Source organism: Oncorhynchus mykiss, chromosome 8, assembly GCF_057628025.1.
Source record: "Oncorhynchus mykiss isolate SJ-2025 chromosome 8, ASM5762802v1, whole genome shotgun sequence".
NCBI classification, from domain to species: domain Eukaryota; kingdom Metazoa; phylum Chordata; class Actinopteri; order Salmoniformes; family Salmonidae; genus Oncorhynchus; species Oncorhynchus mykiss.
This window is the reverse complement of record NC_143029.1, coordinates 45,996,681-46,014,976: the sequence shown is the minus strand read 5'-3', so window position 1 is coordinate 46,014,976 and position 18,296 is coordinate 45,996,681. Positions and strand designations below refer to the sequence as shown.

General features: G+C 40.2%; 1 protein-coding gene across 2 annotated transcripts in view; it reads right to left on the bottom strand.

Moving 5' to 3' along the window:
* Positions 1–18,296, bottom strand: part of adcy8 (adenylate cyclase 8 (brain)) — a 258,557-nt gene that overhangs the window by 20,575 nt on the left and 219,686 nt on the right. For both annotated transcript variants that reach the window (XM_021612605.3, XM_021612604.3), the window contains 3 exons: positions 16,462–16,551; positions 11,557–11,729; positions 3,825–3,903 (listed from right to left, as the gene is read on the bottom strand). In XM_021612605.3, the coding sequence (XP_021468280.2) occupies positions 3,825–3,903; positions 11,557–11,729; positions 16,462–16,551 (342 nt within the window). The remainder of the gene's footprint in view (positions 1–3,824; positions 3,904–11,556; positions 11,730–16,461; positions 16,552–18,296) is intronic.

Below are 18,296 nucleotides of genomic sequence, written 5' to 3'. Positions count from 1 at the left end.
AGGAAGAGCTGAGAGAGAAACTGGCAATGGTCGAGAGCATCATGAGGAGAGAGGTAGCTGACATCAGGGAGGAGCTACAAAGGAAGTTGTCAGCAGTCACAGAATTGCTACAATACAGAGACACCATCATCCACACTCTAAGAGAACAACTGGAACCTACTACAACCCTCACATCCCCTCATCAGCAGTAAAACTTCTTCTCAAAGTGAACCTCAGGAACTCACACAAGAGGTCAGTAACCAGACCCAGAACAACTCATCCTCCCACACCAGCACCTCCCCAACATCCTCACATCACAGCCCCAGAGCACCAGCGCCAGCAGGTGCCATGGCAGGAATACAACAAAAGGCCACCTGTGGTCTCCACCCCACTCCACCCAAAGAACATCACTCCAGACACTACATCCCACAACAGCAGCACACAGGCAGAGCACTCTATGGCCTTCATTTTATGAGAAATTGCTATTCCCTGGCATGTTAGTCAGACAGCTATAGTGCCGAAACAGCAAGTGCCATGAAAAGTCTGTCAAGCAACAAATGAAATGGGGCCAAACATATTATAATTCACACAGGTGCTTATGATTTGATGGCAATGAGAGGAGAAGTACCTCCTGCAATGCAGCAAGTGGCAGCTCGAGGTGCAAAGATGCCCTTCCACATTATACAGAGCAACAACGCTGAGCTGTCTAGAGGCTTTGTCACAGTGCTGTATCCCTCAGGGCAGTTTCTTTGGGCCGTTACTCTTCTCTATTTTTACAAGTAATTTGCCACTTGTCTTACATGAACCTAAAATGATGCTGATGATTACACACTTTACACATAGGCAACTACAGCCAGTGAGATCACAGACTCTTAGCAAGGAGTTACTATCAGAATGGGTAATTAACAATAAACGGGTCTTAAATACATCTAAAACCAAAAGCAATGTACTTGGAACAAAGCATTCTCTTAGACCTACACCTCAACTAGAGTTGTGAATAAAGTGAGTGACCCTTGAACAAGTTGGAGAAGCTGAACTCCTAGGAGTAACATTGGATGGCCAGTTATCATGGTCAAGTAATGTTGACAAAGTTGTTGTGAAGATGGGGAGGGGTATGTCTGTTGTAAAAAGATTTTCTGCAATTTTTGACAAAGATCAACTGTACTAGTTGTTCAGGTTTGATCTTGTCCCATCTTACTTACTGTCATACTGTAATATGATCAGGTGCAGCAAAGAAAGACCTAGAAAAGCTGCAGCTGGCTGAAAACAAAGCAGCACACCTTTCCCTTACACAGAACTAACATGAACAACATGCATGCCTGTCTTTCATTGGTTGAGGGTTGAGGTGTTTCTTCACGGTACCCAAACTAAAAACAGATTTAATGCGTCGCTCAGTTACGTACTTTATAGAGCCATGTCATCGTGTAATGCTCTGCCATCAGAGGTTACTCAAGGCCAAAAGAGAAGTTTAACATAAAAAAAAGATTAAAAAAACACCTTGTATCACAGCGCCTCTCCTCTATTCTAAAATTCTAATTTAACAGTTGAGCTGACAAACGTTTTGCAATGTTTCACTATGGCGTTAGTCATCAATATAGCAAGAAGGAAATATTTTATTAATGCAGTTGTGTGTCCGCCACCCCCTTAGAAAGCTATGACCTTTGGCTTTCACCTGGAATTGTTTGTCTGAGAAGAAAACTATTTTCAACCCATATGATCTAGTACACAATAAAAGTATCATAAAACATATACAAATATGAGGATATGATTACACACTTTTTTTGGAAAGAAAACATTTTCATACTTTATAAAATGGTTGTCTTCTGACAAAATGGTGGGAAATCAATAAAATAAGTAATGTAAACATATACAGTGCCAGTCAAAAGTTTGGACACACCTACTAATTTGAGGGTTTTTCTTTATTTTTTACATTGTAGAATAATAAGGAAGGCATCAAAACTATGAAATAGCACACATAGAATCGTGTTGTAAACAAAAATGTGTACAAAAAAAATCGGAATATATTTTAGATTTTGGATTCTTCAAAGTAGCCATCCTTTGCCTTGAGGACAGCTTTGCACACTCTTGGCATTATCTCAACCAGCTTCAACTGGAATGCTTTTCCAACAGTCTTGAAGGAGTTCCCACATATGCTGAGCATTTGTTGGTTGCTTTTCCTTTACTCTGTGTTCCAAATCATCCCAAACCATCTCAATTGGGATGAGCTCGGGTGATTGTGGAGGCCAGGTCATCTGATGCAGCACTCCATCACTCTACTTCTTGGTCAAATAGCCCTTACACAGCCTGGAGGTGTGTTTTGGGTCATTGTCCTGTTGAAAAACAAATGATAGTCCCACTAAGCGCAAACCAGGTGGGATGGGGTATCGCTGCAGAATGCTGTGGTAGCCAAGTTGGTTAAGTGTGCCTTGAATTCTAAATAAATTACTGACAGTGTCACCAAAAATGTATAATTTGGACTCATCAGATCAAAAGGACAGATTTCCACCGGTCTAATGTCCATTGCTTGTGTCTCTTGGCCCAAGCAAGTCTCTTATTATTATTGGTGTCCTTTAGTAGTGATTTCTTTGCAGCAAATAGACCATGAAGGCCGGATTCTCCTCTGAACAGTTGATGTTGAGATATGTCTGTTACTTGAACTCTGTGAACCATTTAGTTGGGCTACAATCTGAGGTTCAGTTAACTCTAATGAACTTATCCTCTGCAGCAGAGTTAACTCTGGGTCTTCCTTTCCTGTGACGGTCCTCATGAGAGCCAGTTTCATCATAGCGCTTGATGGTTTTTGCAACTGCACTTGAAGAAACATTCAACATTCTTAAAATGTTCCGGATTGACTGACCTTCATGTCTTAAAGTAACGATGGACTGTTGTTTGTCTTTGCTTAATTGAGCTGTTCTTGCCATAATATGGACTTGGTCTTTTACCAAATAGGGCTATCTTCCTCACAACACAAATTATTGGCTAAAACGCAATAAGAAGGAAAGAAATTCCACAAATCAACTTTTAATAAGAGTTTATTAGGAGGGGCTTTGTCAAACGGTTTATTAAGCCCTGGTCTGTGGTCTGTGTATAAATATCCAGCTACCTTAATTATAGTGGAGTAACGAAGCTGGTACATCTGACTACATTCTGTCCATATTGATTTATCTAGAATTTATCTAGAATTTGACAAAAGGTAATTTGATTTATTTCTATAAAAATATACAACCACATACAGTATATAATTTTTTTAAATACTGTGATTATTTTTATTATCAAAGATTCCTTTTCATTTGGCACACAGACTATACCGATCATATGTATAACTTTACATGTGAATCCTTCCAGTTTTTCAGGTAGAAGCTGTCCTGTAAAGCATCAATTCCGAACCCACGACTTAGTCTCTCTGCCTTATCCATGCATCTAAAAACGTAACAGACGCTTTTGACTCAACAAACCGACAAAGCGCTAAAATCAAAGAAAGCCATTGACAAGAGTGTCTCAATGACATTGAAGATCTTCAAATGGGGGCATTTCTTTTTTTCAATTTCATATGGCGACAGTACAAAGGACGTTGAATTATTCTCATCTCCCATCTGTCTCTGACCAGCGCAGACCAAGTGATCAAAGAGATCAAAGGATGCTATTCAGTAGATTGAGCTCAAAAGAAATGTGTCCTCCTCATCAGCTGCTGACTCTGTATATACCAGGAAGCACTTTTTCACATCTATCACACCCATAGTGCATAATTGGTTCTGTTGAAAACCCATAACAGCTAATGTGTCTTTATAATAGGATTAGCTAATAACTTAATAATTACATTAGTGAATATGCAAAAATCATCTTACCTGCTGCCCGTGGTAAAATACAGCAAGGAGGAACATAGCCATCAGAAGCAACGAGGTCTCTTTAGTCCCAAGGAAGTTTCTGTGGAAACAATACGTTTTCAAAATAATTCTACTTAGGAAAAAAAGTTACAGAATAGTTCAAGTAGAGTAGCCAGAATGCAATCCAAGACGTATTGTAAAATAGCAAAAGAGTAGGTAATGTTCCCAACGTTCACAGGGAATCGCAGTCACAGTAAACACTATGCGGATGTCGGCTCAAGTTAAAGCCAAGTACAGTGCGCTTCCCTACAACGCGCCTGTACATTTAGTGTGTTCACTCAGGCCACTACTCCACTATCACATATTTACAGTACAACATCCATGTGTTTGTGTGTTTAGAGTGCTTCTCTTATGTGTACGTGTGTCTGTGCCTGTGTGTGTGTCTATTCACAGTCCCTGCTGTTCCATAAGGTGTATTTCTATCAGTTTATTAATCTCATGCTACTGCTTGCATCAGTTACCTGATGTGGAATAGAGCTCCATGTAGCCATGGCTCTTTGTAGTACTGTGCGCCTCACATAGTCTGTTCGTGACTTGGGGATTGTGAAGAGACCTTTGGTGGCATGTCTTGTGGGGTATGCATGGGTGTCCGAGCTGTGTGACAGTAGTTTAAAACAGACACCTCGGTGCATTCAGCATGTAAACACTTCTTACAAAAACAAGTAGTGATGAAGTCAATCTCTCTTCCACTTTGTGTACATTTAATGGCTAGCCATATTGCCCTGTTCTTAGCCAATTGTAATTTTCCGAGGTCCACCTTTCACAAAACCAGAACCTGTAGAACCTGCTAAACTTACTTCCCCATCGTAGCTACTATTGTATCAACATGTTATGACCATGACATTTTAGACTCCAGGGTAACTCCAAGGAGCTTAGTCACCTCAACTTTCTCAATTTCCACAATATTTATTACAAGATTTAGTTGAGGTTTTGGGTTTAGTGAATGATTTGTCCCAAACACAATACACAAATATTTAGGACTAACTTATTCCTAGTCACCCATTCTGAAACTAACTGCAGCTCTTTGTTAAATGTTGCATTGATTTCAATAACTGTAGTTGCTGAAGTGTATAGTGTTGAGTCATCTGCATACATCGACACACTGGATTTACTCAAGGCCAGTGACGGGTCATTAGCAAAGATTGAAAAAGTAAGGGGCCTAGACAGCTGCCCTGGGGAAATCCTGATTCTACCTGGATTATGTTGGAGAGGCTTCAGTTAATCTCTATAGGGGGCAGCATTTTCACTTTTGGATAAATAGCGTGCCCAATTTCAACTTCCTGCTACTCATGCCAGGAATATACAATAGGTATATTATTAGTAGATGTGAATAGAAAACACTCTGAAGTTTCTAAAACTGTTTGAATCATGTATGTGAGTATAACATATGTAGCAGGCAAAACCCAGAGGACTAACTGTTCAGGTATTTTTTTTTTTTGCCTCTGTCTGTTCCCTGAATTGTCATTGCCATGGGATATTTCTTAGAAACCTGTGTTCAGTTCCTACCACTTCCACTGGATGTCACCAGTCTTTGGAATTTGGTTGAGGTTATTAATTTGTGCAATGAAGAAGAAGCACATCCAGGAACAACGTTACACTATTGAGAGTTGCACAAGACGTAAACAGGAGCATGGTTTGTTTACTTCCTGTATTGAAAACAGATTGCACCGTCTACAATTTGATCAATTATTAACGTTTAAAAATACCTAAAGTTGTATTACAAAAGTAGTTTGAAATATTTTGGCAAAGTTTATAGGCAACTTTTGAAATATTTTGTAGTGATGTTGTGTTTTTTGGAAGCTGTTTTTTTCTGGATCAAACGCGTCAAATAAATGGACATTTGGATATATATGGACAGAATTAATTGAACAAAAGGACCAATTGTGTTGTTTATGGGACATATTGGAGTGCCAACAAAATAAGCTCGTTAAAGGTAATGCATGCTTTATATTTTATTTCAGCGTTTTGTGTAGCGCCTGCAGGGTTGAAATATGCTACTCTCTTTGTTGACATTGTGCTGTCATCAGATAATAGCTTCTTATGCTTTCGCCGAAAAGTCTTTTTAAAATCTGACATGTTGGCTGGATTCACAACGAGTGTAGCTTTAATTGAAAGTTTGATTTTATATAATTTTTTAAATTTGCCGCGCTGCATTTTCCCTGTTTTTTTCCCCAAGTGGCACGCAACAGTCCCCTATACCATAAGAAGTTAAAGAACACCGTCTATGTTCTGTTAGACATGCAACTCTTTATCCACAATATAGCAGGGGGTGTAAAGCCATGACACATATGTTTTTCCATCACCAGACTATGATCAATAATGTCAAAGGCCGCACTTAAGACTAACAACACAGCTCCCACAATCTCTTTATCATCAATTTATCTTAGCCAATTATCAGTAATTTGTGTAAGTGCCGTGCTTGTTGAATGTCCTTCCCTATAAGTATGCTGAAAGTCTGTTGTCCATTTCTTTACAGTAAAATAGCATTGTATCTGGTCAAACACCCTTTTTTCCAAAAGTTTACTAAGGGTTGGTAAAAGGCTGATTGGTCAGCAATTTGAGTCAGTAAAGGGGGCTTTACTATTCTTGGGTAGAGGAATGACTTTTGCTTCCCTCCAGGCCTGAGGGCACACACTTTCTAGTAAGCATAAATTGAAGATATGACAACTAGGAGTGGCAATATCATCCACTATTATCCTCAGTAATTTTCCATCCAAGTTGTCAGACCCCGGTGGCTTGTCATAGTTGATAGAGAACAATAATTGTTTCACATCTTCCACACTTACAGTACTTTACAGAATTTAAAAATACAATGATTGTCTTTAATAATTTTATCAGTTATACTTGGATATGTAGTGTCAGTGTTTGTTGCTAGCATTTCATGCCTAAGTTTGCTAATCTTGCTAATGAAAATATAATTAAAGCAATTTAAAATATCAGTCGGTTTTGTGATGAATGAGCCATCTGATTCAATGAATGATGAAGGTGAGTTTTCCTTTATACCCAAAATGTCATTTAAGGTGCTCCAAAGGTTTTTGCTATCATTCTTTATGCTTTGTTTCATAGTGTAGATTCTTCTTTTTATTCAGTTTAGTCACATGATTTCTGAATTTCCTGTATTTTTGCCAATAGGTTCTGCAGCCAGACTTGCCATTCCTTTTGTCTTATCCCTCTTGACCATACAATTGTTAAATTCCTCATCATTCCATGGGGATTTAACAGTTTTTCAGTCATTTTCTTAATGGGTGCATGCTTATTAGTAACTGGAATAAGCAATTTCATAAATGTGTCAAGTGCAGTGTCGGGTTGCTCCTCAATACACACTACAGACCAGCAAATATTTTTTTACATCATCAACTTAATAATCACTACAAAACTTATTGTATGACCTCATACACTATATTAGGCCCAGCCTTTGGAACTTTGGTTTTCCTAGATAAGGCTACTATAATGTGATCACTACATCCGATGGGTTTGGATACTACTTTAAAGCAAATTTCTGCAACATTAGTAAAGATCTGACCAATAAATGTTGATGATTTCATTCCTGTGCTGTTTGTAACTACCATGGTAGGTGACTGATAACCTGAACCAGGTTGCAGGCACAAGTTAGAGTTTGAAGCTTTTTCTTGAGTGGACAGCCAATCAATATTTAAATCACCCAGAAAATATACATTTCTGTTGCTTTCACATATATTATCAAGCATTTCGCAAATTCTATCCAGATAGCGACTGTTAGTACTTGTTGGTTTATAGCAGTTTCCCACAATAATGGGCTTTAGGTGAGGCAGATGAATCTGTAGCCATATTACTTCAACAGAATTTAACATGAGATCCTCTATAAGCTTTACAGGAATGTGGTTTTGAATATAAACAGCAACACCTCCACCTTTGGCATGTCTGTCTTTTCTGTAGATGGTATAACTATGTATTGCTACCACTGTATCATCAAAGGTATTATCTAAGTGCATTTCAGAGATTGTCAGAATATGAATGTCATCTGTTACTAGCAAATTATTGATTTCAAAAACCTTGTTTCTTAAGCTGTATGTTAACGTGGGCTATTTTTAGCACTTTTCTGGGATACCTGATTATTTTCATTGCATTACTGGGAAATGTAGCAGACATTCTCATGTTATTTATGTTAGTGCAGTGTGAGCTGCACACAGTGGACATCCTACTAGGGCACACCGCCTCAATGCTAACAGTATAACTCTGGTTCACATGATTACTGCACACAATAGCTATAGGATCAGCAGAGACATTCAGGGAAGTAAGAGGTACATAAATTAGGTCACTTACATTGCATCTTCCAACGCCCCTGGGATAATGTACATTTGCTGAAGCATTGTGACAACTCAGCAACACAATGGAAGGGATTAACTGAGCTGGGCTTGGGTCATTGATAAGTTATTGTCTCAACGCAGCCTTATAATGTGGTGAAAGGATCCAGGAACCCAAATGATTTGGGTGGATCCCATCCTCCTTATAATATGAGCTTTGTTTCCAGAAGGTATCAAAATTGCCATTAAATGTTACACCCACAGAGCTGCAATAGTCTAGTAGCCAGCTATGGAGGGTAAAAGGTCTGCTGAAACGTTGAATGCCACAATTTAGGGAGGTCACAGGCCAGATATAATGGGGCATTTGTTGGTGTCAAGCAGAGACCCAATCAGTTCTTGTAAATCCATCTTCAGCTGTTCTGAGCTGCCCTTCATAATGTAGTTGAATCCCACATGAACTATGGCAGACTCAATTTTCTTATGTCAATCTGCTTTCAAACATCTTGCAGACACTCCAGTTCGCTTAGCAGCATGCCACTGCCTTTGGTTTGTACGACTTGTGACATGGGACCAGCGCTGATTGAAACAATCCTCTTGCTGTTCTCCGTCTACTTCACTACAAGATGGAGGAGGAGAAGCAGGTGGAGACGACATCTTTGGCAGGCAAGATCCAGGAAGCACAGGCCATTCGGATAAGGACATATGACTCAATTGCAACCTAGCTAGTTGGCAGCGGGTGTTGACAAACACTTATGAACAAAATAAAATCAAAACAAATAAAAACTTTGGAAACAACAGGCCGAAACAACAGGTTGAGGAGCAGGAGGGATCGGAGCTCGTGACAGGAGTTCGTGGAGCACATCAACAGTCAAAGATCAAAATATTGTATGTAAGGCCTCTATTTTGAGATATTCAAAGTTTCTGAGATGCCACCATGCCATAGTAGAGCTTCAGTGTTTTACGGACAAATACTTGGAAGTGGAAAAAGATTGTAACTCAATGTCTCAGAGTCATTTAGAAGGGAGCTTTTAGCCTGCTGTCGCAGACTAAATGGCCTCTTGGAAAATAAAAAGATGTATGAGTGTGTTACTCCACTAACTAGCAGATGTAGAGTGGAGACACCAGAAGCAAGGTTGGGCAACTGGCAGCCTGCGGGCAGCATGCGTCCCAAGGGTCCCCCTTTTGTAGGCCCTAATACACTACCACTCAAAAGTTTGGGGTCATTTAGAAATGTCCTTGTTTTTGAAAGAAAAGGCACATTTATTGTCCATTAAAATAACATTAAATTGATCAGAAATACAGTATAGAAACTGTTGATGTTGTAAATGACTATTTTAGCTGGAAACGGCTGACTTTGAATGGAATATCTACATAGGCGTACAGAGACCCAATATCAGCAACCATCACTCCTGTGTTCCAATGGCACGTTGTGTTAGCTAATCCAAGTTTATCATTTTAAAATTCTAATTGATCATTAGCAAACCCTTTTGCAATTATGTTAGCACAGCTGAAAACTGTTGTGCTGATTAAAGAAACAAAAAAATTGACTTCTTTAAACTAGCATTTGTGGGTTCGAATACAGTCTCAAAATGGCCAGAAACAAAGGACTTTTCTGAAACTCGTCAGTCTATTCTTGTTCTGAGAAATTAAAGCTATTCCATGCGAGAAATTGCCAAGAAACTGAAGATCTCATCAACACTGTGTACTACTCTCTTCACAGAACAGCGCAAACTGGCTCTAACCAGAATAGAAAGAGGAGTGAGAGGCCCCGGTGCACTACTGAACAAAAAGACAAGTACATTAGAGTGTCTATTTCGAGAAACAGAGGCCTTACAAGTCCTGAACTGGCAGCTTCATTAAATAATACCGCAAAACACCAGTCTTAACGTCAACAGTGCAGAGGCGACTCCGGGATGCTGGCCAATTTATCAGCAGTGGATAAAGATGGAAAAAGTGAAAAATGGAGACTTTCGATGTAAAATGGTACAGGCGGTAGACAAGAAAGAGGCGTCGAATAAAAAACTGGCCGTATCTGAAGGGAATGCCCATATATTAAATTAATAAAAGCAGGAATTGGCTATTGCGCTAGAAAAGAGTCAAAACCTAAACCAGGAATTAGAGGAAGTCCTTGAGGACAGACAAAAACAAATAAAACAACTCAGGGTTGCGCTTCAACAGTATCAAAATATGTGGAGGAGTATATGCAATTGCCACTCCTCCGCCGTTCGTCCCATGCTATAAGGTGACAACAGGTCACATCTGGAAGCCACCATTATACCTCTCTCTTAAAAATAAAAAAAGAGCCGTATGGGTTGCGAGAGGCAGAGGACATGTGCATTAAGAGTCCAGATATAGTAGTCCCTTACTGGATAGTGGATCAGCATGATCTAGGTTATCATAGAAATGTGCGCCCAGTACGAACACACGCGACCCCGGTTACATTTTATCCGGGACAAATAGTACCATGGGAGTATAACCCTATTCCCGATGATGCATATCCCCAGTACGGATCAAAATTCAGCATCATCAGCCACTGAGCATGAGCGAAATGCATAATATTATGAAAGAGGCACCGGATCCAGTAAAAGAGGGATGTATCAGTTTCCTGAGGAAAGAGGGTTGAATTTTGGGGTTTCATGCTGGTGATTACGATCATATTGAATACTCGCTTTGCCAGGAGCCGTGTTGCCAACACTCGCACAGGAATATCGAATGTCGGCTTGGTCCTCTGTACACGAAGCATGTGACTCGGGGATAGCAAATTACGAAATTGAGGGATTCTTAACCACAGGTGGGAATATATTGTTTCGAGTGTGAGTAAAATTAGTAACTGTACACAGGTTCCGAAAGAAGGAATGTGTGATTATGTGGATCGGATGGATGATGCGTTATGTACTAATCTGACAATGGGTGATAGATACGATCAAAATGTAGGAATTTGTACGTCTGCTTTGATGTCAGGCTTGAAACCTGTCATTAAAACAGCTATTGTGGGGTTAGCGGACCAACATGCGATGAAATAGTACAGGCGGCATTGAGATGGGAATCTAATTCCGCTCACTTCGCAGCCGTGTGAGTGGTTAATACAGCCACAGTGAAAGTCACTAACAGTGGTTTCAATGGCCAATGTAAGACAAAGAAACAGAGAGAAAAGGGTAGCGAGCTTGTGCTAAAACACGGGGGGTTAGCTCCCTGTGGGGTCATCAAAAGCCGTCTAATGTCAAGATAAGTCCAAGTACCACGACATTTGTCGTGTATCCATCTACGTACTGTATAACAAATTCCCAAATGATTGGGAAAGGTACGCACCATCTTAATTGACTAAATTATTGTAGATAATGCTTATATTTGGGAGCAAACAATTGAAGGCATTTTGGTGTTAAGATACACTGTAATGTTACATCACTCACTCTGTGTTGTGGTGGACATAGTCGTAGCGTAAAAACAGGGAGGTGTAGAAGGCTTCAGTGAGTAGGGAGTAGATAGCAATCATGACCAGGAGCACAGCGAGCTTTAGGACCGAGTTCAGTCGCAGGAACACCGCGCACGTCACCATGGCGAGCACCCCCGTGAACACAAAATACTGTGGAGGAAAACATTGACACACACAACACTTACAGGGGTAATCTGGAATTGGTACATACATTTTTGGACTTTTAAATACATTTTATATAGCCATTCGTTCTTGAAGAATATAACTATAAATGCCACATGAGCTTAGTTTGTGATGTTGTACTGCACCTCATCAAAGGCCAAAATATAAGCACGTTTTACTCCATTGTTTGTAAACAGCCATAGCCGCGGGTAGATGTTTGGTGGTTGGGGTGCTGAGATAAAAAACATTTGCAGGACTAGTAAAGGCCCAGTGCAATACTTTTGTAACTAAAACAAATATATAATGAAACGATATATACAGTGCGTTGCAAAAGTATTCATCCCCCTTGGCTTTTTCCCTACTTTGTTGCATTACAACCTGCAATTTAAATTGATTTTTATTTAGATTTCATGTAATGAACATACACAAAATAGTCCAAATTGGTGATGTGAAATGAAAAAAACGACTTGTTTAAAAAACAAATAAGTTCTTGTGCAACTAATTACCTTCAGAAGTCATATAATTAGTTAAATAAAGTGTCACATGATCTGTCACATGATCTCAGTATACAGTGCCTTGCGAAAGAAACGGTAGTTTCTTGTTTTGTTGGCAACATTTATAGTGCCTTGCGAAAGTATTCGCCCCCCTTGAACTTTGCGACCTTTTGCCACATTTCAGGCTTCAAACATAAAGATATAAAACTGTATTTTTTTTGTGACGAATCAACAACAAGTGGGACACAATCATGAAATGGAATGACATTTATTGGATATTTCAAACATTTTTAACAAATCAAAAACTGAAAAATTGGGTGTGCAAAATTATTCAGCCCCTTTACTTTCAGTGCAGCAAACTCTCTCCAGAAGTTCAGTGAGGATCTCTGAATGATCCAATGTTGACCTAAATGACTAATGATGATAAATACAATCCACCTGTGTGTAATCAAGTCTCCGTATAAATGCACCTGCACTGTGATAGTCTCAGAGGTCCGTTAAAAGCGCAGAGAGCATCATGAAGAACAAGGAACACACCAGGCAGGTCCGAGATACTGTTGTGAAGAAGTTTAAAGCCGGATTTGGATACAAAAAGATTTCCCAAGCTTTAAACATCCCAAGGAGCACTGTGCGAGCGATAATATTGAAATGGAAGGAGTATCAGACCACTGCAAATCTACCAAGACCTGGCCGTCCCTCTAAACTTTCAGCTCATACAAGGAGAAGACTGATCAGAGATGCAGCCAAGAGGCCCATGATCACTCTGGATGAACTGCAGAGATCTACAGCTGAGGTGGGAGACTCTGTCCATAGGACAACAATCAGTCGTATATTGCACAAATCTGGCCTTTATGGAAGAGTGGCAAGAAGAAAGCCATTTCTTAAAGATATCCATAAAAAGTGTTGTTTAAAGTTTGCCACAAGCCACCTGGGAGACACACCAAACATGTGGAAGAAGGTGCTCTGGTCAGATGAAACCAAAATTTAACTTTTTGGCAACAATGCAAAACGTTATGTTTGGCGTAAAAGCAACACAGCTCTGAACCCTGAACACACCATCCCCACTGTCAAACATGGTGGTGGCAGCATCATGGTTTGGGCCTGCTTTTCTTCAGCAGGGACAGGGAAGATGGTTAAAATTGATGGGAAGATGGATGGAGCCAAATACAGGACCATTCTGGAAGAAAACCTGATGGAGTCTGCAAAAGACCTGAGACTGGGACGGAGATTTGTCTTCCAACAAGACAATGATCCAAAACATAAAGCAAAATCTACAATGGAATGGTTCAAAAATAAACATATCCAGGTGTTAGAATTGCCAAGTCAAAGTCCAGACCTGAATCCAATCGAGAATCTGTGGAAAGAACTGAAAACTGCTGTTCACAAATGCTCTCCATCCAACCTCACTGAGCTCGAGCTGTTTTGCAAGGAGGAATGGGAAAAAATGTCAGTCTCTCGATGTGCAAAACTCATAGAGACATACCCCAAGCGACTTACAGCTGTAATCGCAGCAAAAGGTGGCGCTACAAAGTATTAACTTAAGGGGGCTGAATAATTTTGCACGCCCAATTTTTCAGTTTTTGATTTGTTAAAAAAGTTTGAAATATCCAATAAATGTCGTTCCACTTCATGATTGTGTCCCACTTGTTGTTGATTCTTCACAAAAAAATACAGTTTTATATCTTTATGTTTGAAGCCTGAAATGTGGCAAAAGGTCGCAAAGTTCAAGGGGGCCGAATACTTTCGCAAGGCACTGTTCTGAAAGGCTCCAGAGTCTGCAACATCACTAAGCAAGGGGCATCACCAAGCAAGCATCACCATGAAGACCTAAGAGCTCTACAAATAGGTCAGGGACAAAGTTGTGGAGAAATACAGATCAGGGTTGGGTTATAGAAAACATTCAGAAACTTTGAACATCCCAAGGAGCACCATTAAATCCATTTTAAAAAAATGGAAAGAATTTAGCACCACAACAAACCTGTCAAGAGAGGGCCGCCCACCAAAACTCACGGACCAGGCAAGGAGGACAGTAATCAGAGAGGCAACAAAGAGACCAAAGATAACCCTGAAGGAGCTGCAAAGCTCCACAGAGGAGATTGGAGTATCTGTCCATAGAACAACTTTAAACCGCATACTCCACAGAGCTGGGCTTTACAACAGAGTTGCCAGAAAAAAAGGCATTGCTTAATTAAAAAAAAAAATAAGCAAACACGTTTGGTGTTCGCCAAAAGGCATGTGGGAGACTCCCCAAACATAAGGAAGAAGGTACTCTGGTCAGATAAGACTAAAATTGAGCTTTTTGGCCATCAAGGAAAATGTCTGGCGCAAACCCAGCACCTCGCATCACCCCGAGAACCCCATCCCCACAGTGAAGCATGGTGGTGGCAGCATCATGCTGTGGGGATGTTTTTAAATCGGCAGGGACTGGGAAACTGGTCAGAATTGAAGGAATGATGGATGACGCTAAATACAGGGAAATTCTTGAGGGAAACCTGTTTCAGTCTTCCAGAGATTTGAAACTGGGACGGAGGTTCACCTTCCAGCAGGACAATGACACTAAGCATACTGCTAAAACAACACTCACGTGGTTTAAGGGGAAACATTTAAATGTCTTGTAATGGCCTAGTCAAAGCCCAGACCTCAATCCAATTGAGAATCTGTGGTATGACTTAAAATTGCTGTAAACCAGCGGAACCCATCCAATTTGAAGGAGCTGGAGCAGTTTTGCCTTGAAGAATGGGCAAAAATCCCAGTGACTAGATGTGCCAAGCTTAGAGACATACCCCAAGAAACTTGCAGCTGTAATTGCTGCAAAAGGTGGCTATACAAAGTATTGATTTTGGGGGGGTGAATAGTTATTCACGCTCAAGTTCTGTTTTTTTGTCTTAGTTCTTGTTTATTTCACAGGAAAAAATATTTAGCATCTTCAAAGTGGTAGGCATGTTCTGTAAATCAAATGATACAAACCCCCACCCAAAATCTATTTTAATTCCAGGTTGTAAGGCAACAAAATAGAAAAAATGCCAAGGGGGTGAACACTTTCGCAAGCCACTGTATGTATTATATTATTGTAATTTTTTTCATTCCGATTCTTTAGCACCCCTACTTCCCGCGGCTATGTTAATAGCTGTATGAATTCTCCTCCCCTTCCTTTCAGCTGTCTCAGATTTCCCCTTTAATGAACAAAAACAGTTAAGTTCAGGAAATTAAATTATTTTATTTCATGAGCTGGAAATTGCCAATTCATTTATATCGGGATTTTGATTTCAATGTTGTGAATTAAAGTCCTATTCATTTCCTGAGTTGAAATGGCATTGACGCAAGCCACGGACTTGAGTGATGAGAAGATATACACTACATGACCAAAAGTATGTGGAAACGCTCGTTGAACATCTCATTCCAAAATCATGGGCATTAAAAACTGGAGTTGAAATGGCATTGCCTCCGCTCTTCCGGGAATGCTTTCCACAATATTTTTGAAACATTGCTGCGGGTACTTGCTTCCATTCAGCCACAAGAGCATTAGTGAGGTCAGGCACTGATTAGGCCTGACTCGCATTCAGTGTTCAAATTCATCCCAAAAGTGTTCAATGGTTGAGGTCGGGGCTCTGTGCAGTCCAGTCAAGTTCTTCCACACTGATTTTGACAAACCATTCTGTATGGACATAGCTTTGTGCAGGTGGGCATTGTCATGCTGAAACAGGAATGGGCCTTCCCCAAACTGTTGCCACAAAGTTGGAAGCACAGAATTGTCTAGAATGCCATTGTATGCTGTAGAGTTAAGATTTCCCTTCACTGGAACTAAGGGGCCTAACTCGAACCATGACATCAGCCCCAGTCCATTACTCCTAACTGTACAGCTGGCACTAAGCATTCGGACAGGTAGGGTTCTCCTGGCATCCGCCTAAACCAAATTCGTCCATCAGACTTTCTAGATGCACTGCTAGCTATGAATTCTATCTGAGGGTGTTTGCATGTTTAGGTAAAAATTCAAAAAATTTCCCATTTGGAATATTGGCAAGTAGATGGGCTCCCCAGTGGGTGGGCCCAGGCACACCTGGGCCTACGTGGCTGGATAACATGTTAACTTAGTTTCAACCTGTGAAGTGTTCCCCTGAAATACTAAAAAATGCCATGTTAATACCATATTGTTAGTACTGTAGTTAGTGGTACTACACAGGTATAAAACCAACTTAATGTAAAGTATTACTGTCTAGTACATTTACCTCAGGGTAGAAGCAGATGTCAGGGATGGGGGTGGATGTGTTGAAGGTCTGGTTGCTGAAGGTGCTGGACTTGTCAAAATCACACCACAGCTGCAAGAGAGGAATAGAGAGAGATCAGTGTTGTACATTATTGTCTCTATAAATAATCAGTGTATATGCATACTCGATCAGTGAATGAATACTCAAATACAGGCACGTGTAGAGAGCACGAGCACCTGCCCTACCACTCATCAAGTATATATATTTTGTATACCGTTGTCATTGTTGTTAGGACCACACTGCCCCCAAGTCATCGTGACATTGTCAAGTTCACCACCCACATCCCTAACCCATCCTGGTCAGCCCTGAATGGAGCTCACAGGCACCCGGAGATATCCAAACATGCATGGCTTGATATGCGGTCACCAGTCAAGTGTCTGTAGCAAGCCACCTACAGTTGAAGTCGGAAGTTTACATACACCTAAACTAAATACATTTAAACTCAGTTTTTCACAATTCCTTACATTTAATCCTAGTAAAAATTCCCTGTTTTAGGTCAGTTAGGATCACCACTTTTTATTTCAGCTTTTACTTCTTTCATCACATTCCCAGTGGGTCAGACGTTTACATACACTCAGTTAGTATTTGGTAGCATTGCATTACATTTTTTAAACTTGGGTCAAATGTTTCGGGTAGCCTTCCACAAGCTTCCCACAATAACTTGGGTGAATTTTGGCCCATTCCTCCTGACGGAGCTGGTGTAACTGAGTCAGGTTTGTAGGCCTCCTTGCTCGCACACGGTTTTTCAGTTCAGGTGATTTTAATTTGGACCCTCACGTTCCAACCTATACAAACACAAAACACTGTAAAAACACCAGCATATCAGCTCCAATTAATTTTAATTTTGAAAATATGTTCCAATGTATGTGAAGGACAAAGGAAAGAAAGGTTTGACATTGTGTTTTAGTCAAATATTGTATTTGTTTGTGCTTCTTGCGGTCAATTTGCAGTTTACAAATTATTTGTAATTATTTTCAGGCCCCCTAACCATCCACTCAAGAAAATTGTTGATGATCCCTGATTTACATCATCAATATTCGGTATGGCTGGCTGATAGCCTACATGCAGCAGAGAGGCAGAGAGATTTGGGGGGAAATTCTGACCCAAGTTATGCGTGAGTAAAAGGAACTTCATTCCCTTTTTATGTACTTTCTCTCTCTACACATATTCTGACCTTGAACTTAAGCAAGGGCTAACACATGTGCTAGCCAGATATTCCGTTTGGAGTGGAGTTTACAGAAATTGAGGTATGTCTACAGATATGCTGTATTCTGACCCTGACTTAAATCCACCACCTTTACACATGAGGAAACCATGAATAAGGTTGTGTGAACATGTTGGTTCCAAGTAGAAAAACATCTACTTGCTGTTTTTCCCCCAATATAAATTACACACAGTCATTTATAAATTGATAAGAGCAAGGTAAATGAGTAAACAGCAGAATATGTATTAGTTGTCCTGCTTTCCCTATTTCACCATGTTCATGCTGCTTTTCTTTATTCTACAGCTACAAAACTCTTTCTCAATCAGTTCACTGTTGTGTGCCTCTAGGCTGTACACTGTATGTGCTAAAAGCATACAGTACGTAGACCTTGCAACCTCGCAGACTAATGAGTATTTCACAAGCTTTGATGGAAGTAATGACTTGCAAGCAATGTTGCTCTGATCCTGAAAAGAGAAGAACATTGCCTGCAGAAGGTAAATTGCGGTCAGTAGGTTCAGCTGTGAATCTATTGCTGGGCAAAGAACCATTCGTAGAATTGAACTGGCCCAATACTATTGAGAACCCCTTACCA